The sequence below is a fragment of the Macrotis lagotis genome, chromosome 1 (assembly GCF_037893015.1).
Source record: "Macrotis lagotis isolate mMagLag1 chromosome 1, bilby.v1.9.chrom.fasta, whole genome shotgun sequence".
Classification (NCBI taxonomy): Eukaryota; Metazoa; Chordata; class Mammalia; order Peramelemorphia; family Peramelidae; genus Macrotis; species Macrotis lagotis.
In genome coordinates, this window is record NC_133658.1 from 261,791,176 (window position 1) to 261,816,927 (window position 25,752).

Below are 25,752 nucleotides of genomic sequence, written 5' to 3' on the forward strand. Positions count from 1 at the left end.
AAGAAAGTGATAAAAAATGTTAAGAATGCAAATTAAATTTAAAAGTGTGTCGGGCTGCCATTTTCTTTTTGGATTGTTTGGTTGTTAAACATTTATTAACTAGATACCCCTGTCTTCTGGAGGCAGATTTGGTTACTACATTGATCAGAGTTCTGAAGAGTTTCATTATGGTTATATATTATGGCTGCTATCATGTACACTGTTCTAGTTCTGCTTACTTTGCTCAGCATCAGTTCATATAAGGTCATGTCATGATAGATTCAGGACTGGAAAGGACTTCAGAGGAGGAAATTGAGGCCAAGAAGGGTTAAGTGATTTGCTCAAGGTCACATGATGTGAGATTTGAACCCTGGTCTTCTAATTTCATAAATCTTGATGGCAAGATAGTTTGAGCAAGGAGGGATCACTAATTAGGAAAGGCTTCATATAGAAGGTGGTATGTGAGTTGGGTCTTGAAGAAAGTTAAGAATTTCAAAAGGTAAATGGGAGGAATGTTGGGAGGTGCCTAAATAAAAATCAAGGAGATTAGAGATAGAATGTTGAGTTCTGGGAGCAACAAATAGACCATTTTCCCTGGAATATAGATTACATGAAAGAGGGTAATATAAAAAAAAAAGTTGGGATAGACTAAGGTATTTGCATTTTATCCTAGGGGCAAGGGGAGGCACTGAAGTTTCTTAAGCAGAGAAGTGACAAGGTTAACCTGTTCTTTTGGAAGATTATATGGAGGTAAGATTGGAAAAGGAGAGAGACTACAAACAAGGGACCAAATATGTTACTGAGAGTTCAGATAACAGATAAAGAAATCCACTTGCATGTCATGGCATCACCTACCTGATGTCAAGGTCTTCTTCCTGAATGAAGGATAAAACAACAGCAGCAACAAAGAAATCCTAAATAACACTTTCTTATAAGAGCAGACATGATTTAACTTAGGGTATACAGCTCATCATTGACTGAAAATCTGGACTAGAACCTGGGCCTCTTGACTCTTAGTATTATCCTTGTGTCTGGACAGAATCCACATGCCAACTTATTTAATCATCATTAATATACAGGAAAGAAGGAAGGAAAGGAATTAAGTCCCTAAGCACCTACTATTTGCTGGGGAATTGGACTTTACAATTATTATCTCATTTGATTATCAACAAGGGAGGTGAAGTGACTTGTCCAGGGCTCGAAGCTGAGAGAAAGAGCACCAGCCCTAGAGTCAGGAGGGTCTGAGTTTAAATCCAACCTCAGACATTTAATAATTGCCTAGCTGTGTGACCTTGGGCAAGTTACTTAACCCCATTGCCAGAAAGAAAGAAAGAAAGAAAGAAAGAAAGAAAGAAAGAAAGAAAGAAAGAAAGAAAGAAAGAAAGAAAGAAAGAAAGAAAGAAAGAAAGTTGGCATGGCATCGAATAGTAAGCTCCCATCTATCAAATGTTTAGGGAGAAGGGTATTTTGTTGAAAGAAGCCTAGGGGCTTTACATTTATGTCCAGGGTTTACCAGATCTGAGAATATGAAAGACAAACAAACAAAATCCCCCCCCTCCCCAAAATGATAGCAATGTCTCTTCAGAGCAGGGTTCAAGCTTTAGAGTCTGGGGGGGGGGGTAAAATGTACTTAATTGTTACTTTTCAGGAGAATTGTGGAGTGAACCATATAGTAGACAGTCTCCACACAACTTCCCCCCAAAGATGCTTTCCCTCCTGGTCCCTCACAGTGAGGTCAGAGCTCCAATAAGAAGGAACCTGTCTGGGTGGTTTGGTTTCTTTCTTTTCCTGCTGTTAAGGCAAGGTTGATGGATGAACTGAACAAGATTCTGGACAGCCCAGAGGGGAGAAATCAACTTCAACCTGGCAAAGAGAGACAGGCACGCCCAGGCCTAGTAGCCTGCAGGGCACTAATTTGGCCTGACTGGTTTTGTTTGGCCCTCATTACCTTTCTCTTTGGGGCCCCAGCAACAAAACAGCCAAGTTCTGAAAATAGACCAATTATTCTAGGAGTCTAAACCCCACAGCCTAAACTAAGCTCAGTCTTCTTACTTTCTGCCTTCCAAATACTCTATTATCCAGTGACGTTGGTCTCCTGGCTTTATCTTGAACAAGAAACTCAATTTTCTGACACTGGTCATTTTCACTGGCTGTCTGCCCCCCCCACCAACCCTTGCCAACCCCCCCTCCCAAGTACCCCCCAGAGAGGTTTCTCTCTCTCTTCATTGCCACCTCCAGGCTTCCCTGGCTTCAAGTTCCAGCTAAAATGTTACCTTACACAGGAAGTTTTCCTGATCTTACTTTATCTCCATTTTACCCTGAATTGTTTTTTATTTGCATGTTTTCTCCTCCTTTAGACTAGGAGCTGCTGGAATTCAGGGAATCCTTTTGGCTTTCTTTGTACTCTCAGTACTCAGCAAAGAGCCTGGTATGTAGTAGGTACTTAATAAATGCTTGACTTGCTGACACAGCAGATGGAATCCCACTTAACTTTAACTTAACCCAAAGGCCCCTTCCCATACTAAAATACTATTTTTGTTTTTGCTTGGCTATGGGGCTAAGTGACTTGCTCAAGAGTCACCCAGCTAGTAAGTGCCTGAGGTTGGATTTGAACTCATGTCCTCCTGACTTCAGGGCTTTGCTCTATCTGCAGCATCATCCAGCTGCCCCAGTAGGACAAGAATCTATCAAACTTCAGTCCTATATACATATTACAGGCAGTTAGGTGGCACAGGGGCCAGATCAACAGGCCTAGAGTCAGACTCATCTTTCTGTGGTCTCAAAAGCTTATTAGCTGTGTGATGCTGAGCAAGTAATTTAGTTTATTTGCCTTGGTTTCCTCATCTCTAAAATGAGCTGGAGAATGGCAAACAACTCTAGTATCATTGCTAAGAAAATCTCAGATAGGGTCCCAGAGAGCTGGGACATGAGGACATGATTTAACAGATATATATATATATATATATATATATATATATATATATATATATTATTAGTATTAATATTATTTTAGTCATCACCATCATCATCATTATTTACAAGAAAATGCTTTGAGAATTCTGAAGGTTGAATAAATGTATGTTTGTTTTTTATTATTCTCTTCTTCCTACCCTCTAGAAGGCCTAGTGGTGAAAGTTAAGGATAAATAGTTAGTCAATAAGCATTTACTAAATGTCTACTATTTGCTAAGCTCTGGGGATACATAAAACCACCCAGCAAAATACAGGCCATGCTCTCAAAGAACTCAGTGTAATGGGGAAGACACTGGTAAGTACAGACAAGATCTGTTTTGGACAAATTGGAGCTAATTAATAGAGGGAAGGCACTACACCTTTGATTTCATTGGTATAGTGAAAATTCTCAATTGAGAAAACTTTCAGTGCAGCCCCTCTGTTTCTCTGTAATTTATAGTTTGAGAACTGAGAGGGTAAATGTCTGTGTTAGAGGCAAGACAAAGCGGCTCTTCTTCCTTTAGGGGCTGCTCCTTATCCATAACATCAAAGAATAGTAAAATTTGCTGCATACCCATGTGATATATATTTAATGGCTCTTTGATCTCATTGATAAGGATCCTTGTGCCAGCTATGCCAACTGTTACTCATCCACTCCTCACCTCATGAACTTTGTCCATGTTTTCCCCCAAAACAATCTACTGAGGGCTCGTCCAGAGTTTGAGAACTTTCTTCCAGATGTGCTGGCATTATGCGGCATACCCACTAGCCATTACCACCTCCTCTCTAGATATGACTGGCCCATGTCCTTTGCTGGTTATACATCTGTCTGATGGCATCTTTTCTACTGCCTCTGGAATGCCATTCTTCACTGGTAACATTCTTGGACTTCATCATGCCTACCATTTAGACTGACTTGAACTTTCTTGGCACAGAAGAGATATAAAGCAGGGTATGCAAACACAGGGTGTACATGGTTCGGTTCACTAAGAGTTCTTTCCAAAGCTCTTCCTTTTGAAGCTTATCTTGGCATGGAGGTCACCAGAGGTTTCAAAGGTACTAAAAAAACTGCTGGGAATGCATCCAAGGCAGTCTAGTGGCTATGGATTGTTTGTGTTTATCACCCCAGGACCAGCCCAGCTAAGGTTAAAGAGACTCCTTCAATGGGTTAGTCAAAAAACAAATAATTTTTTTTCCACCCTTAGCAGTTCTGGACAGCTGGGCACCAAGGGACAGATGCTAGAGGGAATAATCATATCAATGAAATTGCAGGTGATTTGGGGACTAAGGCATCATCAGCAACATATTTGTACCATACCCAAGTTAATGAATTTTCAAAGATAATAAAACACATGACTAGCAAACAATACTAAACATACTTTGATTTTTCCTTGATTTTCAGTGACCTTTCAGGATGTTGGAAGGCCTCATGAGTCATATTATAGACTATATGACTGCACACAAAAATCAGGATTATTTGAATTTCCTGGTAGATGTTCAGATTCTGCAGGGACAAATAATGACCACATAGCATGCCTAAATCTGGGTTAAAGCCAATGTCACCAATAACTCTAGAGTTCTTTGCCGACTGCTTGAGATAGTGTTCAACATGTGGTCAGATAATTAACTGAGTTTTCTTTATGGAATTCTCAACTCCTTGAGGAAACCATAGTGGTAATTCATAATTACCCTGCCAGGCAAATGTTTAGATTGAATGTATCCTGCAGCATTTCTGATCAAAGCAAGTAATTGTGGTGAAGGGATTATCAGACTGAAGTGGCCATCAGCCAGTTTTTAATTTAGATGAGTCATGGAGATTATCTAGAGATGGTACCTGTGGAAAATAGAACAGGACTTAGAAGACTTGAGTTCTAGGCTGGCTCTGCCACTTGCTGTGAAATGTTGGACAAGTCAGCTGGGTGGTGTAACAGACAGAATGCTTGGTTTAGAGTCAGTAAGATGAGTTCAGATCTGACCTCAGATACTAACTGTGGACCTATGAAAAACTTTTGTTTTATTTTTGCAAGGCAATGGGTTAAGTGGCTTGGCCAAGGTCACACAGATGGGCTATTAAGTGTCTGGGGCCAGATTTGAGTTCAGGTCCTCCTGACTCCAGGGCTGGTGCTCTATTCACTGTGCCTCCTAGTTGCTCCTAAGAAAGATGATTAATCTTTTTCTTCTTAGTTTCTCCAACTGAAAAATAGCTATATCATTACACCAACTCCCACAGTTGTTATGAGGATCAAATGGTATAAAGATGCAGTAGCTGCCTAATTAATGCTTGTTTTCTACCTCCTCTGGGCTCTATTTTTCTCACATGCAAAATGGAAAATGAATTAAAGCTGGAAGGGTCCTCAGAGGATCCCTTGTTTGAGTTTAGAGCCAGTATTTGAATTCAGCACCCATGACTTCTGGGCAGCTAGGTGGCAGCTGTGGGCAGAGTGCTGGTCTGGAAGATTCCTCATCCTTAGTCATCCTGGCCTCAGAGCAAGTTGGTTAACCCTGTTTGCCTCAGTTTCCTCATCTGTATAGTATGTAGAAGAATGAAGCCTCGGAACTTCAAGTTCAGCTAGGAAGTGAAAAGATTTTTCAAAGATTTCATGGTATTGACCTAATTTTCTTCCGATTCTGACATTGTGTGATTTTTTTTTATTATTTCATTTATTTTGAGTTTTACAATTTTTCCTCCAATCTCACTCCCCCCCCCCCCCCGAAAGCAATCTGTCAGTCTTTATTTACATTGTTTCCATGTTGTACATTGATCCAAACTGAGTGTGATGAGAAAGAAATCACATACTTAAGGAAGAAACAAAGTATAAGAGATCGCAGGATCAGTGAGTGATTTCAATCACACTGCCAAGGCTGGGCACGAGCTCTTCGATGCCCCTTGCTGCCTCTGTTCCCGCTTCTCCTTCCTCGCCCTCCTCTCCCCTCTATGAGGTGAGGGGGTTGCATCCCATCACAGACTTTTGTTAAAGCTTCTCCCTCCTGTTCGGTGATCCTCCCGCGGCGGAGCTTAGAAACACACAAACACGAAGCATCGCCTTCCCCGGGATGGGTAAGAGTCGGTGGAGCTCCAGGGCGGCCCACGGAGCTCTCGTACCTCCCGGGCCAACATCGTTGGGGAAAACTCAGGAGATTTTGCTTTTTTACCCCGATTTCCTCTCCAGTCTGGGGGAAAGCGAGGGGGGTTGTGGAGGGGCGGGGCGGTGCCGGGGCTCCCGTTTCCATTCCTCGAGACCCCTCACACCTCCCCCACCCCTTTTGGGAGTCCGCAGAGGGCTCAGGTCCCCGGACCGGTCACCCCAGTCCACTCTCCTCTCCCTCAGCCTTACTTGCCGGGGCGCGGGCCCCCACCCCACCCCAACATCAGGATTAAAGAGACGCGGAAAAGGCAAAGCAGGCTCCAAGGGCACAGAGAGTTTTCGTTTTGTTTTGCAAACATCCATTTCTTAGGCAAATAATCCCGGTTACCCGAGCAAGTGGCCTCGCAGCCCGCGTGTCTCCGGCGCAGGGCTCTTTTGCATGTCTGGAGCTGGCGAGGGCCGGCGCCCAGGCCGGGGAGGCTGGGACTTGTAGGCAGCCAGGGGAGTGGGCGTGGCCGGCTCGGGGACTGGGAGCCCGAGCCCGGCGTCCACCCGGCCCGACCAGGGGAGAGAAGCCGGGGATCCCAGGAGGTCGGCGGCCAGGAATCCCACCTGTCCCCGGAGGCTCGCGCGAATCCCGGCAGACAAAGCATCTGCGACCCTGCGGCGGGGAGTCCGGCGCCAGGGCGCGCTCCATAATTCGATTTTCAAAAGCAATTAAAATTTCCAAAGTCCTTACCGGGACGTAGGGACGGGAACTCTTTCTTTCTCTCTTTTCTTACTAGAGCTATCTGTATGTCATCCTTTTCCTTTCTTTTACTTATATTGAGTATTAGGACTATTTGTATGTATTCTTCCTTCCTTTCTTTTTGTCTCTTCCTTCCTTCCTTCCTTCCTTCCTTCCTTCCTTCCTTCCTTCCTTCCTTCCTTCCTTCCTTCCTTCCTTCTTTTTCTTTCTTTCTCTCTCTCCCTTCCTTTCTTCTTTCTTTTTCTTTCTTTCTCTTTCTTCCTTTCTTCTTTGTTTTTCTTTCTCTCCCTTCCTTCCTTTCTTTTTTCCTTCTCTCTCTCTCTCTCTCTCTCTCTCTCTCTCTCTCTCTCTCTCTCTCTCTCTTCCTCCCTTCTTTCCTCCCTCTCTCCCTTCCTTTTCTGATCTCACACCCCTCCCTCCTCCCCCTCCCCTCTAAGCCGTCCTCCCCTCGCAGGTGCCGGAGGAGCTCCTCACTTGCACTTGCACTTGGACTTGCACTTGCACTTGCCCTGCGAGGACCCGCGCTCCAGGTCCGCCTCTGCCACTAAGGACCCCCCGGCTTGTCCTGGCTCTCCTAAGGGCACGCCGAGATCTGGGCCGCCCTCTGGCCTGACCGAGGGGAGCTCCGACGCCTCTTGCGATGCCAGGCTTTGTGACTACAAGTTTGGGGGGTCACTCCCTCGGGACAGACGGGGGTGCCCCTCCAGGCTAACTTTTCTCTCCTCGCTCGCACCAGACTCAGACTGTCTCCTTTCCCTCACACCCTTGGGAGCTGGGCTCACCGGGCCGGGCCGGGCCGGGCAGGGCAGGTCAGGGCAGGGCCGGGCAGGGCAGGGCAGGGCAGGGCAGGGCAGGGCAGGGCAGGGCTGGGTCCGGGACTACGTTTCCCAGAGGCCGCTGCGCCCCGGAGAGGCCCAGAGGCGGGGAGAGGGCGGATCCGAGGGCGGGAGGGGGCGGTGCCGCCTACAAAGAGCCGGGGCAGCGGCCGGGCTGGCGAGTCCGCGGGCAGCGCGAGGTCCCTGAGCGCGGGCTGCGCCGGTGCCGGGCTTCTCGCTCCTCCTCGCGGCGCCTGCTTCTCGCCTCCCGCATGCCCTGAACCCGGAGCCGAGGGCCGGACTTTGCTGCGTCTCGCGCGGGCCGGAGGGGCGCTCCGGGGCCACACTTTGCGGGGAGGGCCGGCGGGCGCGAGCGCGGCGTCCCCGGGGCCCGGGGCTGGGTCCGGCCGCGGCCCCGGCGCGGATGCTCCTCCAGCAGGCGCCGTGCTCGCTGAGCGGCGGGCGGCCCGCGGCCGGCGCCATGCACACCCTGCAGAAGGACACCACCTTCACCAAGATCTTCGTCGGGGGCCTCCCCTACCACACCACCGACTCCTCCCTGAGGAAGTACTTCGAGGGCTTCGGGGACATCGAGGAGGCCGTGGTCATCACGGACCGCCAGACGGGCAAGTCCCGGGGCTACGGCTTCGTAAGTGCCCGGCCCCCGCCCCGTGCCCCCTCCCGGCCGCCCGGGCGCACGTGCCTTTCCTTGGGTCGCCCCGGGCCCGGCACACACACACACACACACACACAGCCGAAGCGCGGACCTGTCACGGCCGCCAGCCCCCTCCCCTCGCACCTGCGCCCCCTCAGCTGCGGGAGCTGCCGCGCCCGGGCACCCCTCCCCGGCTGCACGCCCCAGCCGGCCCCGAGGCCCCTCACCCGCCTCCCCGGCGCCGCAGGTGCCCCGGCGGGAGAAAGTTTGACCAGAAAGTGCAGTTTCCCTTCCTGGCTCGGCCTGGGGGGCCCAGCGAGGGAGGGGGGCCCCGCCTCTGCTCCCCAGCCCGGGGCGCCCCCCAGGACACCATGTTCAAGTTGCTTCCCTGTGGCACCACGCTTTGTGGGCGAGCCCGGCACTCCCCGTGGGAGAAATTGGGAGACTGGGGGGTGGGGAGCCGCCTCGGCTTTCCCTCCCTCCTGTTACCTGTGATGCTTCAGAAAGTTTCAGATCTCCCTAAACATCTTGTCCCTTAGTGGTCCTCCCTTTGGGGCTTGGTTTGTTTTTGGGGTCATGCTCAGTGTGACTATCCTGGTGGACACTGAGTAAAACTGTCCGGGAAAGGAAAAACTGGGGTAAGAGTTCCCTTTGGAGTAAACTTCCTCCCTCCCTGCCTACTCATTCCACTTCAGAATGAGAATTAAGATAGCAAGACTTACAAAGGAGAAGAACCTCAGTGGGTGGAACCTTTGAGAACTATGTGCTTGGTTCCAGGTCACAATGGCAGACCGGGCTGCAGCAGAGAGAGCTTGCAAAGACCCCAACCCCATCATAGATGGCCGGAAAGCAAACGTGAATTTGGCCTACCTGGGAGCCAAGCCAAGGAGCATTCACACTGGTGAGAGGAACACCTTTGGTTTATTTTCTTCCTCCATCTTTTCTCTACTCACATTACTGTATTCAGCATGCATGTTGGTGGGCACTGCCTCATCCTGCTTTGAATGAGTTAGTATTGGTTATCATATGTTCCCCAAAGTCAGAGCTACCTGTTACCACTTTGGCATTTGTGCTCAGCTCAGACATTAGAATCTGTTCTCAGGATGTGAGTCCCAGGAAGGACCCACTGGGGCCAAACAAACCCGGAACCAGAGACACAATGGTAGTAGTTCTTTCTGGGGAGAAGCATGAAAGAAAGATGAAGGAGTCCAGAGATCTGGAGCCAGCAAGACTTGTGACTGTGGATCAACTCTCTGAGCTTTAGTTTCCTTAACAATTAAAAGAGGGGGGGTGGCTAGGTGGCACAGTGGATAGAGCACTGGCCTTGGAGTCAGGAGTACCTGAGTTCAAATCCGACCTCAGACACTTAATAATTACCTAGCTGTGTGGTCTTGGGCAAGCCACTTAACCCCATTGCCTTGAAAAAAAATTAAAAGAAAAAAAAAGAACAATTAAAAGAGGAAGAATAATTGCCTTGCCTGCTCCTGAGGGTTGTTCGGGAGAATGTGATATAGAAATTTGAGTGATTGCTGTAATTGTCCTCCACAGCTGCGTCACTTCCTTTAGAAAATCAAAAGAGAAAGGAGAATTTTTATACTTCTGCAGCTAAATAGTGTGGCCTGGAAGAGGATAGCTTGGGACGTTGTCTAGAGCTCTCTTTGACTTGAGAGATACATGTTTTAAAAATGACTCATATGTATGACAGCTTGAGCTTAAACTTGGTGGGTATGTGCACACATGTGCAAAAAACCTATTAATTGTCCTCAATATTCCTCTTACATTTTCAACATTTTGTTCTTTAGGTTTTACAATTGGTGTTCAGCAGTTACACCCGGCTTTTATCCAGAGGTCTTATGGGTAAGTGAATATGGCTTTTTTAATGGGGATGGAGGGGTAGGAAGGGAGACTTAATTGTTGCTTTTGCTTTTTTTTTTATTTTTTAAAGACGGTAGCAGTCCTTTCTTCCTAAAAAAAAATTTCAGTCTAAATAGTTCAGTTGTATTCTGGTTTTACTTTTCTTCAGGACATACTCTCATTTTATTCATAAGCTGCCTTGTCCCACTCTACTAAAGAAATAAGACCACTTTCTCAAGGATTCAGAAATTTGAAACTATGAAAACTAGGGAGGAAAAGCCCAGGATCATGGAAACAGACGCCTTCATGGTCAGAAATACCCCTTCCGTGTGTGACTGAAGGCTGGCCACACCCCCTGTCTCTTGAGGGCAGCCCAGCGCTGGTTCTGATGCTCCAGGAGATGACAGACTACATATGAAACCAAGTCTGATAGCAAATGAAAGTACCATTAGGTCAAAAATTGATTTTGGCCAGATGTTATACAGAGACTGAATCTCCTGTGTGAGGGGGCCTATTGTCTGCCCCCTTTCAATAGCAGATCCCATCCCTGCTCAGCCCTCTTTCTGTACATCTAATAGGGTCTGGCAGCTGTTCGGGAAAAGGACGAGTGTACTTCAAGAGAATAATAGACCCTGTCATACCACTTTCATTCAAGTGCCTAATGATTGATGTAGGTCTCTTTGTACCATTACAGAAAGAGAATATTGATAGGGGTTTTCTTTTTTGAGGGATGTTGGGGGGGTGGGGGTTGTGTGTCAAGGCTTACAGAGCAAGATAGGCCCTTTTTTTGGTGAACACTAAACTACCTTTCCCTAATTGAGTCTATGTATCATCTCCTTGGAAAAGAGTTGACATTTCAGTTGTATCCAAATCAGGGATGCTCATCTTGGGTCATATTGGGAAGAGTGCTGCCAGTTCAGCTGATAGCTGAATGAGAACTCTTTCACAGCCTTCTTGACAAGTAGTCATGCAGCTTCTACTTGAAGACTTTTTGTAACAGGGAGCTCATTATATCTCCCTCTAGACCAAAGTGTTATACGCCGCCTCCTGGCATATATGCCATATGTTATATAATACTTCAAATGGTCTAGAAGAGAAATAGGTTGGATGGAAGGGGGTGGGGAAGAGCCTGACCTTCCATCACAATTTCAGTCTAGACTCAACTGATGGGCCACTTAACCTCCAAACCTCAGTTTCCCTGTCTGTAAAGTAGGGCCAATAATTTGTTCCTTGTCTATCTCCCAAGGATATTATGAGGATCAAATGAGGTGAAGGATGGGAAAGAAACGCTGGCCTGGGATGATGCATTGTTGTTAGGAATTGGAGGGAGTCACCAAATGCTTTCCTTATATACTATTCCAGACAGAAAGCCCTTTCTTTCCTCCTGTGTGTTTCTGATCATGGTAACCTAGGCACTGTCCAGAGGTAACCAAGGGTGGAAAAAGTAGGTTACAGATTTAACCTTGTGTAATTGTGCAGGTAACTGTTGATATGTTTGTTCCCTTCCTCTGGCACCGGCATTTTGTTACTAATTCATAGACAGTTGCCTTTTGCAGCATATGACAATGTGGATTGTAAATTATATATTAGTTGCTGAGGGACAATAAGGGGAGGAGTCTATTGGAAGAGGTGGCTTGAGCAAGGAGGTGGACAGGGGAAGTCAGTGGGCTCTGTATTTGCAAAGGATCAGTAAACTTAGGAATGGTGCTGCCTTTGGCTCTGGTGGTTTTTTCAGTCTCTGACAGTACAGTTAGCCAGAGTGGGGAGAGGGAGGCAGAGTGCCTGTGTAGTCTCTGTGACCCTGAGCTGTAATAGCCTCAGGCCCTGTTTCCTAGGCAAGGGTCAGGTGTTTGCTCACTGAGCCCCAAGAGTACGGCTGTCAGCGCCCTTTTTGTCTTTCCCCAAACAATTGGCAAAAGGAAAGCGGTCTGACTCAGCTTTGCTTTTGTCTGCCTGGAAGAGCCACATGCTGAACCAAAAGGTCCCATCATTTGGTGATTGGGGTTGGGTGAGGGGTAGCTTGGCATGGGGGCAATCTGGGCCGCCTGCTCCCTGCTGCTCCTTGCCCTGGGTGCCTCCCAGATCAACTTTTCAAAGTCTCTAGCCCAAGTTAAATAAAATACATTCAGAATACATTTCAGAGAACCCTGGATTTTTTTTTTTAAGACTTTAGGGCTGTTTCTTTTGTTGTATGGGTATGGGTCAGTTCATTCCATGAACATTTATTAATCATCTATTATATGTGTGTATAGGTTGTGTGCATATATATATATATATATATATATATATTTATATATATATATATTACCTACATATATGTCTACATATATTTGTTGAATATATGTCTATATGTAAGTTAGGGTGAAAAGATAAAAACAAAACAACTACTCTCAATGACTTATGTTCTTCTAGGGGAAGGGAATAAACCTTCATATGATGCCTACTAAGTGGCAACCACTGAGCTAAGTACTTTTTATAAATTTTATCTCATTTGAATCTCACAAAAACCCGGAGATAAATGCTATTTTTTTAACCACATTTTACCGTTGATGAAACCAGTGCAAAAAGATATTAAGTGACTTTCTCAGGATGACATGGCTAGTGAGTAACTGAAGCTGGGTTTAGAACTTGTGTCTTTCTAATCCCTGGTCTGTGGATTTATCCACCCCATCCCTCCAATAAAGGGATATGGAGTTGGTATAGTATGGTGGAAATTGTCATGGTTTTGGAGTCAAAAGGACTTGGGATTAAATGTAGTTCAAGTAGCATCAGAAATTTTGAGGAAAGAGGGAGCTGTAATAACTTGGGGAATCAGAAAAGGTTTCTTGGAAGAGGTAGCATTGGAAGAGGTAGAACTGTAAGTTTCTGAAAGTTGGAAATGAGAGGATGCATTCCAGGTGCTGGGGACACCTTTTATCCAGCTGTGGAGGCAGGAGAGGGTATAGGAGTGCAGAGACTGATTAGTAATCCAGTTTGTCTGAAAGTCCCTGAAGGGAAAGAATGGGAAATTAGGTTGTAGCCAGGCAAAAGTTACACTGTTGCATATACTGCCTGTCCCCCAGTATAGAGAATGTTAGCTCCATGGAGACAGGAACAATTTCATTTTTGTTTTTATAGCTCCCATGCTTCAAGTAGGTGCTTATGGAAGATTGATTAATTCTACAGGTTCTTTTAACAATTGAATTTTCTTCTTTTCAATGAACTAGAACCTACTTTCTTTCCCTTCCCCCTTCCCTATCTCTCCCACTGATAAAGAAAAATGAAGCTCTTATAACAATATATATATATTTTTAATTAAGCAATACACATTCCCTCATTGTTCAAAAAATTTACCTCTCTTCTTGCACTCTTCAGTATCATCTTTGATGAGAAAGTGCTTTAACCCTGTATAGAAACACACAAGTCTGTCCACCTAATATCTTTCATTCTCACTTCATGACCACCTGCTTTCTTTTCTGATCATGTATTTCCTGAATTATGTCTCTTATGCCTTATTCTTACTCCTAAGTCATGGTGTTATATTATAGATAGTGATAATGCAAAATTTACACAGATACATCAGGGAGATACAAACCTGAGGTCCAAATGGGAAAGTGTTATTATCTAGGATAGGAATTCTTAATCTGGGGTTAAGATTTCAGGGGGTTCATGAATTTGAATGGCGCGAAAATAGCATCTTTCTTTTCACTGATCTGTAAGTTAAATGGAAACTGAGGCAACACACATTTATTAAGCACTTACTTATGCCACACACTGAGCTAGGGGCTGCCCCCCAGGATGTTACAGTCAAACGGAGAAGACATCCCACTAAAGGGAGTGAAAGTGTCTGGTGAGTGTTGAAAGCTGGAAAGTCAGAATGAAGGTTGGCTGGCATGGGCACCTCATCCACGTGGAGGCTCCAGGAGGAGCTCACCAGTGGGATAGGGGGCTGGCAAGGATATAACTGTCAGTGATACTTAATTGCTGATATTTCTGGGGTGGAAGCCTAGGAGTTTTGAACATCCCTGAGCTTAATGGAGCTAGGGGCTGGGGAATAGTCCTAAGACCACAGAGTATAGGTGCCTTTAGAGTTCCTCTTTGCCATGGAATGAAAAGATAAATTAAGAAAAGCCCAAGGGGTGGCTAGATGGCGCAGTGGATAAAGCACCGGCCCTGAAGTCAGGAGTACCTGGGTTCAAATCTGGTCTCAGACACTTAATAATTACCTAGCTGTGTGGCCTTGGGCAAGCCACTTAACCCCATTTGCCTTGCAAAAAAAAACTTAAAAAAAAAAAAAGAAAAGAAAAGCCCAAGGTTCACAAATGGGATAATCACCTGGTGGAGGACTATACTTTGCCTAGGCTTACTTCTTCAAAGCTCTCCCAGGTGCATCAGCAGTCAGGGACAAAGGAAAGCTGTAGAGCATTAGACCTGTTTTGGGTCTGGAAGCTCTTAGAAAAAACCTTTGTAGATATTTTCTCCAAAAAGTGCTATCCTGCTCATGAGGGTCTGGGAGGCCCTGCCAGCTCAGAGGCCAGTGGCAGATCCCCCAGGGGGTTTTGTGCTGAGGGGCCGGGGAAGCAGCAGGATATGGAGCTGCTCTCAGAAGTCAAGGGCCTCTGCTTTCCTTCCTCCTTGGAAGCTGCTCCCTTGGAGTAGAAAGGGGAGAAAATAAAGTTAGAAGGAAATCAACTTTTATCTCTCTTTTTGCGGTGACCCTCTTTCAAACAGTCACATGGGTTGTTTTTACTTTCAGGATGCCTTTGACAAGCACTGTCCTTGTACCCTCTTTCCCCGCCTCTTCTCCTCCTCCCACCCCTGCCCCCCAGTTTCCTGTTTCACAGCTTATCTGAAGCAAAGGTGGGGGGGGGGGCCAGGGGCACAGCCTTTCTCCATCAGGAGCCACCGTTGGGGGCAGCCTCACCCTGCACCTGGTGTTTGCCAGGCCCACTAACAGAAATGGGTTTTTCCTCCCCTTTCTTTGGCAGTTATTTTCAGTAGTATTTTCCAAGGGCTTGTTCCCAAACCCAGGCCTCTCCCCATCCCCTACTGGCCTACAGACTTGCAATTTAGAAATATCTCCTCTTAGGCTGGGTGTGAAAGAACACCCAGCTCCAGAGGATGATCTCTCCAGCCTGGCCTTAGACATGCAAAGCATGGAGTTTTATTTAGACGTTCTTCACTCGGGGTGGTGGAGGGAGCTGCACCATTGGGCATTGGTGGCAGATGGCAAGCCCATCAGTTACAATGCCTTGTTCCCACCAGACCCCAGAGAATAAAGTCTTGGCACAGGCCACTTGGAGCTCCCTCATTGCAGCCGAGGCTGAGGGTGCTGGGCGGCAGGCCCAGAGGCAGAGGGGCTCTGAGGGCAAAACCAAGCATCTAAAAATTGGCATTTTAGAACTCAAAAGAAGCCATTGGAAATTAGGGTTAGCTATAGGTTAAGATATCATGGGGAAGCTTCTCTAGATAATTAGGGATAGATTAATAAGGATCCTGAAGAAAAAATCAGCATTTCAATCCCTCTGATTTCTCTACTGGAGAAATACTTCCCTAGGTTTTATGAGAATCCTAGAGTCATAATAGGTCATTTCAATTATATAATCATACTTGGGAAGATGTATACCATTTTATTGTGACTGACTAGGGGTCTCTCTAATTTTCCTTTGTGGGACTCCAGTAACCCTGATGATTTCAGCAGGTAATAGCAGGGAAACAATCATAGCATATCCTAGAATTTTGAAAAGGATGAGATCTTAAAGCTCTGATAGGTGAGGGCCTCAGTTTCTAAATCAGATATTTTCTGGGTTTGTTTGTTTTAACTGTAACATCACCATGATTTGTTATAGTTCGTCTATTTTATTGGTTGTTGCCACTGCTGTAATGCTGGGTACCTGCTGTGGTGTGGGTCCTTCCCTTGGCTGTACTATTCTCCTACCTAAGGGAACTGGCCCACACCTGATCCTGCCCTGTGGGCTCTGGCAGGATCAATGTACACAAAGGTTTACAAACCTTTCCCTATTTAAGACAGACTTAGAAATATATTGAGTTAGATGAAGAGATCTCTCTCTCTTCATCTCCTTATTGATGTAGCCATTTGTTCATACCCCAAAATATAGGACCATATAGGCACGTGTGTGTGTGTGTGTGTGTGTGTGTGTGTATGTACACACATTCCATCACCTTTGTTTAAGGGATGATTGAAAAAACATGACTCGGGGCAGCTAGGTGGTGCAGTGGATAGAGCACCGGCCCTGGAGTCAGGAGTACCTGAGTTCAAATCCGGCCTCAGACACTTAATAATTACCTAACTGTGTGGCCTTGGGCAAGCCACTTAACCCCATTGCCTTGCAAAAACCTAAAAAAATAAAATAAAATAAAATACCCAGCGTGGCCCCAATCTGCCTTAAAAAAAATGACTCTATAAGGGCTGACACAGCTAAGTGGTACTATGGATAGAGAGCTGTACCTGAGTTCAGATCCACCCTCAGACAAAAGCTGTGTGATCCCAGGCAAGTCACTTAACTTCTGTTTGCTGGAAGTTTCTTCAACTTTGAAGTGTTGAGAATAATAGTACTTGCCTCCCAGGGTCAAGTGAGATAATATTGTAACAGTGCTTAGCTTTCAATTGAGGACCACACACAAAGGGGAATGGTGTCTAGGAAGAGGCTCTTTGGTCCAAAAAGATAGAGAGATGGAGTGGGACCACAGGAGAGAAGACTAGGGAAGAGTTGATTTGATCATGATTCCAAAATGGGGGAGTTGGTAGGAGGGGAAGAAATTTGTATCATACGAGAAGGCCAGAGAGTTAGGAAAGGAGTGAAGTTTGACTGTGACTTTGTCCAAAAGGAAAAGACCCCAATTAGGAGAGTTGGGGCCTTTGGGGTAAAGGTCAATCCTATTATACTTGTTAGACATTTGGTCTATGACTCTTACAGTAAACCTTGCCAAAAAAAAATAATAATGATAATAAATATTTATAAAGAATAAGAAATCACCTACAAATAAACCTGTGAGGGAGGATAGGACTTAGGCTTGTCTTCATTTCAGAGTATAATATATATGCATAATCTAGATAGAGATATAGGTAGATGGTTGAATAGATGGATGGTTAGTTATGGATAGAGGCAGCTAGGTGGTCTAGTGTCAGAGTCTTGGGCCTTAAATTGGGAAGATCTGAGTTCAAATGTAGCCTCAGATACTCACTAACTTTATGACCAAGGGCAAATTGCTTCATTGCTGTTTGCCTCAGTTTCTTCAATTGTAAAATGGAGATAATAAGAGCACCTATCTCCTAAGGTTCTAATGAGTCTCAAGGGAGATAATATTTATTAAGTGTTTGGCATACAATATATTTATTCTGTTCTCTTCTAATAACCAGTAAGTATTTATTGGTGGGAAACAAGAGGGTGTAGTAGGAAAAGCACTGAATTTGGAGTCAAAGGACTTGTATTCAAGTTCTGACTTAGTGAGACATAGTTATTATTACTGAGTGGTCCTTGTTATTACTGAGTGGTATTATTTATTTATTGTGTAATTCTGGAGGTAGGGTGGGGGCTACAGAAGAAAACATAACTCAAATTTCTATTTTTCAAAGGTTGACAAAGCAATTTTCTTCATTGCAATTCTGAGCTTTAGTTTAAGTGCAGGAGGGGTATCTCTGTTTTATAGATGAGACATTTGAATCTTAGAGATGTTCAAGGGCCTTTGCCTAGAATCATGAGGTTAGTTATTATTGCAGCTGAGAATTCAGCTTAAGTCTTCTGATTCTGGGTCCAGGATTCATTCTAGGGCACCAGATTTCCTCTCCAAGTCTTGACTATTAGGAACTTCAAATTCTGTGGGGCAACAGAACTAATATGAAAATATTTTAAACACAATTGTACATGTGCAACTTTTACCAGATTGTTCTCTACCATGGGGTTGGGAGATGGAAGGGGGGGTGGTAGAAAAATGGGGAAACTCATAAATTTGCAAATAGCTGAATGTTGAAAACTATCTTTGCTTTTAATTGAAAAAATTAAATTAAGTTAAAAAACTTTCAATGAGAGATGAGATGGACTGCCCAAGAAGGTGGTGAGGTGGAGCCAGGGTTGGATGGTCATTGTTTGGGAATATTGTTGGGCCCATTTGTCTTTGAGTCTGGACTCCTTGAACCCTGACATTCTTTTCAACTCTGAAGTTCTGTGACTCATGACATAGTATCAAGCAGAATAAAATAGGCTAGGTCAAATTAACAAGGATTTATCAAGGCGGTCTGGGCTAAGTCTGTAAAGCATTTTACAAACATCAAAGAGCTATATAAATGCTAGCTGTTGGGGCTCTAAATTCTTTATCTATATTTATTTCTCATCCATCTATCATAGTAGTAGGAGTTTGGGGTGTTACTGAAAAATAGAAGAACAGAAAGGTTAGAAATATCTTGATCTAAAGGTCCTACAGTAGATTTAGGAAGGGAATTTGTTATTTCACCTTCATGGGATAGCTGTCTTCAGATATTTAAGAGATCACTTCTCCCCTTCCCTGCTTCCCAACCTTCTACTTCCCTCCAGGTTCAATGTTCCATCTTCCTTCAACATTACTCATAAGTCATGATCTTGGGACCTTTCATCATCCTCTTCTTGTATGCTTTTTAAGTCATCCATTATCATTTCCAAAATGGAGCTTAGAACTCCCAATAGGGTCTGACCAGCCATCACCTTCTTATCCTGGCCCTTATCCCCTTCCAGGCCCAATGTTGCCACATCCACTGTTTGAGTGAGCTAGAGCTTGGCAGGTTGCTGGACTCCCAAGGTAGTTGTAGATGGACCTCTTAGCTCCATACATACCCCCATCCGATCTGTGAGATTGATTTTTGAACCTAAGTATTACTTTACATTTGGCCCTGTTAAATCTCATCTTGAATCCAGTGTATTAGGTAATGCTCTTTTAAGTTAAGGACTTCTCCAATTCTGTTAGGTATATGAACATGTCATTTGTGTCTTAATCTAAGTCATGGGTCAAAATGCTATAAAAGGCACAGAATTCTATGACATAACACCCTTCAAAGGTGATTTTTGTTTGTTTGTTTGGATTGTCTTCAGTGGAATCAGGAACGTCTCAGTGAAGAGATTCTCCTTGATTTTTGGTTGTCATTCAGTTAATTCAATAGTGTCTGACCCTTTGTGACCCCATTGGAATTTTTCTTGGCAAAGGTAATGGAGTAGTTTGCCATTTTCTATTTCAGATCATTTTACAGATAAGGAAATTGAGGCAAATAGAGTTAAATGACTTGGCCAGGGTCACACAGTGTCTGAGGCTGGATTTGTACTCAGGAAAAGAAGTCTTCCTGATTCCAGGCCCAGCATTACATCCACTGTGCCACCTAGGTGCCCTTTACACAGCTGATAGACAAATGTGATTTAGTTTTAGTTGCCTAGAGAACCAAGGGTCACACAGCCAGGATGTGTCAGATATAGGACTCAACCCAAGTCTTTCTGCCTTTGAGGCCAGCTGTCTGTCTACTACACCACACTGCCTTTCTTTCCAAGGTTTTATCACATCATTAAAGACTGCTTTGGGGGAGGAGATCCTGTCATAAAACATCTACATAATGTACTGTAATCTAATTTACATCTCCCTATTTGCTATAATGACTTTGTCAGCTGCTTTGTTGAAATATAGGAGTTTTCTCCTGATGAACCAGTCAGATAACCCTGACACAGGCAGATGGCAATGACATTGTCTTGATCAAGTCATATGACCACCACCTTCAGAGAAGGGGCAATGGGGAAATTAACTTTCTCACATTAACAACAAATAAGTAATGAGTACTTAAAATAAGTACTACCAGAACTTTCTAGTAGTACTTTTCTTCAAGGAGCTCACTTTTTTTTTGGTTTTTGCAAGACAGTGGAATTAAGTGACTTGCCTAAAGTCACTCTAAAGTCAAATTTGAACTCAGTCCTCCTCACTCCAAAGTCTTTGCTCTTTCCACTTCACCACCTAGCTGCCCCAAAGAAATCATGTTCTAATGAAGGGAGCAACTTACCTAGCAAGTTACTGGTGGTACCCAAATCAGGTGGTGCATTCCTGACCTGACCCTTGGACCGGTTTTGGTAGCTCTTTGGGCTTGAGAAGCCTTGACCTCTGCTTGGCTAGACTGCAGTCCAGCAGCTCAGGTCCCCAGGGCCTTTAGAAAAGTGAAAGGAGTTTCATCTGACTGTGCATGTGTGTTTAAGGCTGTTTTACATTTTTAAGAGCTAAGTATTATTCTTGCCTTGACTGAGCTATTTTTTGCTAAGTGTTACACTTTTTGGTCCTTGTGATACTTTTGTGGATTCTTCTTCAGGGGGTCCTAATTGGAGTCTTAGGGTTCTGTCTGACTCCTTAGTAGCAGCATAGATCTCTCACCTTTGTCTAGAGCTTTAAGTTTTACAAACCCAATGAGGGAATAATACCCCTTTTATTTCCTCTTGCAACAGGAAGCTGAGACCCAGAGAGTTTGTGACTTGCCTGAGATCACACAGTTAGTTGGGGTTTCTCACTGCTAAGGCATTGCTCTTTCCACTGTATGATGCTTCTTTGATCCAGTCATTTCATCAGGTTTTATTGTAGTCAAAAGATCAGGTTTCTAATCTGTCTTTGGTATGGATTAGTGGGAGAGAAGGGAAACACGGAATATGGAAGTACAGGGATGTTGGGTTTCTTTATTTTTTTTGTTTTACTTTTTTGGGGGGAGGGAGTGGGAAGGTAGACTGAAGATGCTTTTTTTCTGACCCTTGTTTGAATTGAATAAGGTATCTAGTTGTCACGAAAGGGAAATGACATTCCTTTGCCCTCCCTCCGTAGCCTTGGTGAGTTGACTTCCCAAGAAGGCTCTGGCCCTACCCATTCAGGAAGGAGTGAGGATTTGAATCTCCTACATCTTTTCCGTTGTATTGTACTCAGGGTTTCCAGGGTGATGGACTATGTATCTCTCTAGTTGCTTGGAAGAGAACAAGGGAGGAGGGCAGGGTTAGCTCTGTTTGTGTTGGGGCTGTTTGGCTCCCAGGATCACGCCCCTTCTCTTGGCTTTGTTCAGGTCGGACTGTTAGCAAGATAACACCATAGCCTCTCTGTAGTTCCATGTGGCTTCCTATATTTTCTTAGCCATAAATGATCCTCATGATCAGAGGAATGCAGAAGATTCCTTTAGAAACCTCCCAATGTTTTTGCAAGTACACAGGGCTTACTTTTTCCTACTTGTCTGAGTTTGAGCAGCTTCTGTGGATTATTGATGCCTGTTAATTTACAGCACCATCTGCCCACTTAAACATCTGTCCTCTGCCCATCTGTGCTGGTTTCTCCCCTAAGGGGGATGACTTCCTTCTAATAAGTAGTGTTGTAGAGCAATCTGCAGACTCTGGCCCCAAATCAACACATTCCTTAAGCCTGCCCTTAACTTGGCAAAGGAGAAATTTAAAAAAAAATTCTTTAGGGAGTGACCAAGAACACAGAAATCTCCTAATTGGCAAATAAGTTCTCAACCAAAACTTCCTGGCAGGTCACAGCAGTAATGGAGAATCAATGAGACTTTGAGTAATCAAGGCAAATTGAATGGGAAGTGAAAGTATATTTGTTAATGTATTTGGAGGGTGGGATGATAAAGGTAACTTTTAGTCTGGGAATTCTGGAGCCTCATTAAACAAATTAATTTTGTTGAATTATTGGATTGATTTCTGAGTTGTCTTTCTTGAGTCCTAAAACAGTGTCTTTGGGAGAATGATTTGTTTGAATTTGTCAGTTCTTTTTTAGGCCCCAGAGTATAACTAGACAGCTAGGATAGGGGTCTGGATCTGCAGGTTTCTACATTGACCTTGTTGCTTAGTGCCAGTTGACCTCATGTCAGTCAAATTTAGTTTCTCCATGCCTCAGTTGCTTCATCATTAGGGGTGTGGATTAAAAGGCCTCTCAAGTGATCCTTTAAGGCCCAGGGTCCATCCCATAGCTTGACTCATGCAGAGACCACACTGACCTATCAGGGATCCAAAGGGAAAGCTGTGGGGCTTTGTAGTTAACTCCCGGAATTTTCTTTCTTTCTTTCTTTTTTTTTTTTTTTTTTGGTTTTTTGTTTTTAGATTTTTGCAAGGCAAATAGGGTTAAGTGGCTTGCCCAAGGCCACACAGCTAGGTAATTATTAAGTGTCTGAGACTGGATTTGAACCCAGGTACTCCTGACTCCAGGGCCAGTACTTTATCCACTGTGCCACCTAGCCGCCCCTTCCCTGAATTTTTTTAGAACAATTTGTGGGATCCAGATGTCAGATGTCATAGATTATCATTGCTGGGAGAATACCTTAGAAGCATCATGGTCAAGTGAAGGGGTGCAGCATTCAGAATTAGAAGACCTTGGTTCAGATCTCATCTCTTCTGGTAGGACCCTTAGGGTTTAGTCATTTCCTCTTTGGACCTTTGTAAAATGAAGGAGTTGGGCTAGACCTAGTAAGCTCCTTTTGTAGAACCTGTGATCAAGTGCAATATACCTCTGCCCTATTGCCATACAGATAGGGAAAATGGAATCCAGAGTTCTGTAGAGAGCTAGTGGTGGAGTCCTGTTTGACCCTTCACTCTCCAGCCCCTCACCTTCCAGGATATATGCTAGCTTCTCATGCTAGAACATTCTGGTAATGGTCTGTTATTGAAGGATTTGGCTGAAGCTTGACTCAGAGAGTGATTTTCTTCATTGGTTCAGAGTTGGGGCTTCTCATCCACCCAACCACCTCTGACTAAGGAAGAGAGAAGTCATATTCTACAGCCCAGACTTGATGGGTAGGGAATGTTGAACTGAATTGTTATACATTATTCAGATACTGTGGAAGCCTGTCATCATATCCGGACCATTACGTAGCAACCTAGATGTCACCGGAGGTGGAGTGTGCCAAACCACCAACACGTTCCTCTAGCCTGAGCAGGGAGAATGTGAAGTATTTGGAATCACACTTATTTACTTAAAGCAGCCTCTTTTGAGCAACGCCACTCTAGAAGCCAAGTTCCTCTGACGGGTGTCCTGGGTGCACATGCCTTTGCCAATGAACATAAAGGACTTTGTTTCTCTCTCTCTCCTGAATGGAGGTCAGTGCCAGGGGGTGGCCTTTGTTGCTGGGTGTTGTGCTATTTCCAAGAGGCCTTTGCATCTGAGTGGTTGAAAGATAGGAGAATGGACATTTCTGGGCTCGGCATCTCCAGGAGTGGGCGGATTTCAGAGCAACCAAACCTCATCTCATACTCCCCATTTCCCAAATGCCAATCATTCCCATGACTTGGGGAGGGCTTTTATTAATTTATTATAGAGTGACCAAAAATCCAGAAGTTACAAACTCAAGTGATTAGGTTTTTTTTTTTTAATTTGAACATACAGACTTTATGTGGTGGGAATTTCCTTTCTTTCTTTCAAATAAATGTCATATTTTTCTTTATTGTGAGATTGAATTCTTTTCTCTCTGTCTTTCTCTCTCCTTCCCTCCCCCTCCTTCTTTCTCTTTCTCTTTCCCTTCCCATTCCCCCCCTTTCTTTCTCCCCATCTTTGCCTCCTCCCTTTTTTACCTTTTTTCTCCCCTTCTCCTCCTCTTTCTCTCTTTGCCTCTCTCCCTCTCCCATTTCTTCTCTCTCACTCCCTCCCCGTTTTCTCTCTTGCCCTTTCTTCTCTTTCCTTTCCTTCTACGGTCCAGTGATTTAATCATCATTTCTATGCAGATGACTCACAGTTCCATATATATATATATATATATATATATATATATATATATATATATATCCAGTTCTAACTTCTCTCCTGAGATCCAGGCCCCCATCAACAACTTCCTGTTGGATATTTTCAGATGGATGTTTTGTAGGCATCTCAAATTCCTGAAGATCAAGCTAGAGGTTAGGGATGTTTAACCTGGGAGAAAGAATTCTGCAGTGATTGGGTCTTGGAAATGGGGGAGGGTCATGATAGATGGATTTGGGAATTTGAAGGATTGCCATGTTGGTCTTTTCAGTATGGGAAAACAAAACAAGGATCAGTGGGGTGGAGGTTGCAAAGAGCATAATTTGATCTTATCGTCAGGAAAAACTTCCTTGGTCCCCTCAGGAAATGGTGGTTTCCCATTCATTGGAGGCCTTCTAGCAGAGATAGGATGAATGCTTATTGAGATTACTTTGAGGTTTGGGTTACATTTTTCAATTTCTGTGATACTTGAAACAAATTTCTTTATCTTACATTTTCTAAATCCACCCTTCCTTCAAATGCCTTTATTTCAGTTGAATGCACCACAGTCATTCTAATCATCCAGTTTCAAAACCTTTGGAGTCATTCTTGATGCTTTTCCCTCCCTTACTTCCTTCCCCAATATTCAGTCTGTTGCCAAGCCACCATCTTTTGAATCTGCTCCATTTTCTGTATTTGTATTTTCATCACCTCACCTAAGCTACCTCCTGGTTGGACTCTTAGTATCCAATATGTCTCCTCTCTCTCATCCATCTGCCAAAAAAAAAAATCGTGAAGCATTGGCATGAGCAATTATTACTGTGCTCACCAACCTTTAGGGATTTCCTGCCCCTTGACCACCATATAAAGGCCCCTATGGAATGGCTCCCACCTGCCTATCAGGCATATTTCATGTTATTTTCTTATTTATATTTTAAAAAAGCAAAAGAGGCTTACTTGATGTTCCCTAAATTTGATATTTTATTTTCTCACGATTTTGCAAAAAATCCCTTGTTTCATTCAAGGCCCATCTCACAGAATGTTACCTCCTATAGTAAAACTTTTCTGACCTCCCTAATACTTAGTACTTTTTCCCTTCTTAAATTATCCTATATCTTACCAATAATATTAAGCATCTACCTGTGCAAGACACTGGTAATACAAATAAAAATGAATGAAATAACCCCCGCTGCCTCACTTCTGGTACCCTGCTTTTATCATTCTTTGGCTAAATCTGTCCTTCAAAATGTTGGCTTGCATTGTATGAGAGGATATCATTCCAAGTTATCAGTTCTCTTAAACTTTCCTTTTTTCTAACCTTTGAGGCAAAATGGCATCCCCCTTACCACCCCCCCCCCCCAAATGCTCAGCAAAGGTAGATGACTATTAGTCTATTAGTCCCATCCTATCCCCTTTTTCTTTTTTGGAAAAAAAAATTATTAGTTTCAGATAAAAATACAATCTACTGGAAGGGGTTGGGATCCTCTTAATCAGACACAGAAGGATATACATTATGATCTTTAAGCCTGTGAAAAAATGCAGAGCTCTCTTTAATTGCCATCCATAGGTAGCTAAAACTCTAGCTACTCAGCTGGTGTTACCTGGTTAGGGAAAGGCATGTAGGATCAAGCAACTTGGAATTTCTGTGTTAGAAGTGATCTTAGAGATCAGATGACATGAGGAAACTGAGGTCCAGAAAGTGGTAGCTTTTAATTAAGGAGCTGGTAATTAGAGGTGGAGCTAAGCCTCAAACCCAGGTCTTTGGACTCCTAGTTCCACTGTCCACAATGGAAGGGAAAGCCCTATATGCAACAGAAAGGGGTCTATGCTCCACCTGTGAGATGCGGATTTAAACCCTATCTCTGTTAGTACTTAAGCTCCATGACCTTAAGCAAGTGTTAACCTTTCTTATTCTGCTTTTCCAGATGAGGAAATGAGGAAACCATGCTAAACATGTACTTCCTGCTTCACTCTCTTC

The 25,752-nt window shown here is 44.2% G+C and overlaps 1 protein-coding gene across 4 annotated transcripts in view; it reads left to right on the forward strand.

Moving 5' to 3' along the window:
* Window positions 1-7,988: 7,988 nt before the first annotated feature.
* The window catches only part of RBM38 (RNA binding motif protein 38), a 130,213-nt gene continuing 112,449 nt past the window's right edge, over window positions 7,989-25,752 (forward strand). For 3 of the 4 annotated variants that reach the window (XM_074210327.1, XM_074210326.1, XM_074210325.1), the window contains exons 1-3: window positions 7,989-8,228; window positions 9,012-9,135; window positions 10,037-10,091. In XM_074210327.1, the coding sequence (XP_074066428.1) occupies window positions 8,004-8,228; window positions 9,012-9,135; window positions 10,037-10,091 (404 nt within the window). In that variant the 5' untranslated portion in view covers window positions 7,989-8,003. Of the gene's footprint in view, window positions 8,229-9,011; window positions 9,136-10,036; window positions 10,092-22,893; window positions 23,159-25,752 lie in introns of all 4 variants that reach the window. The other variant, XR_012473500.1, reaches the window with a different exon arrangement.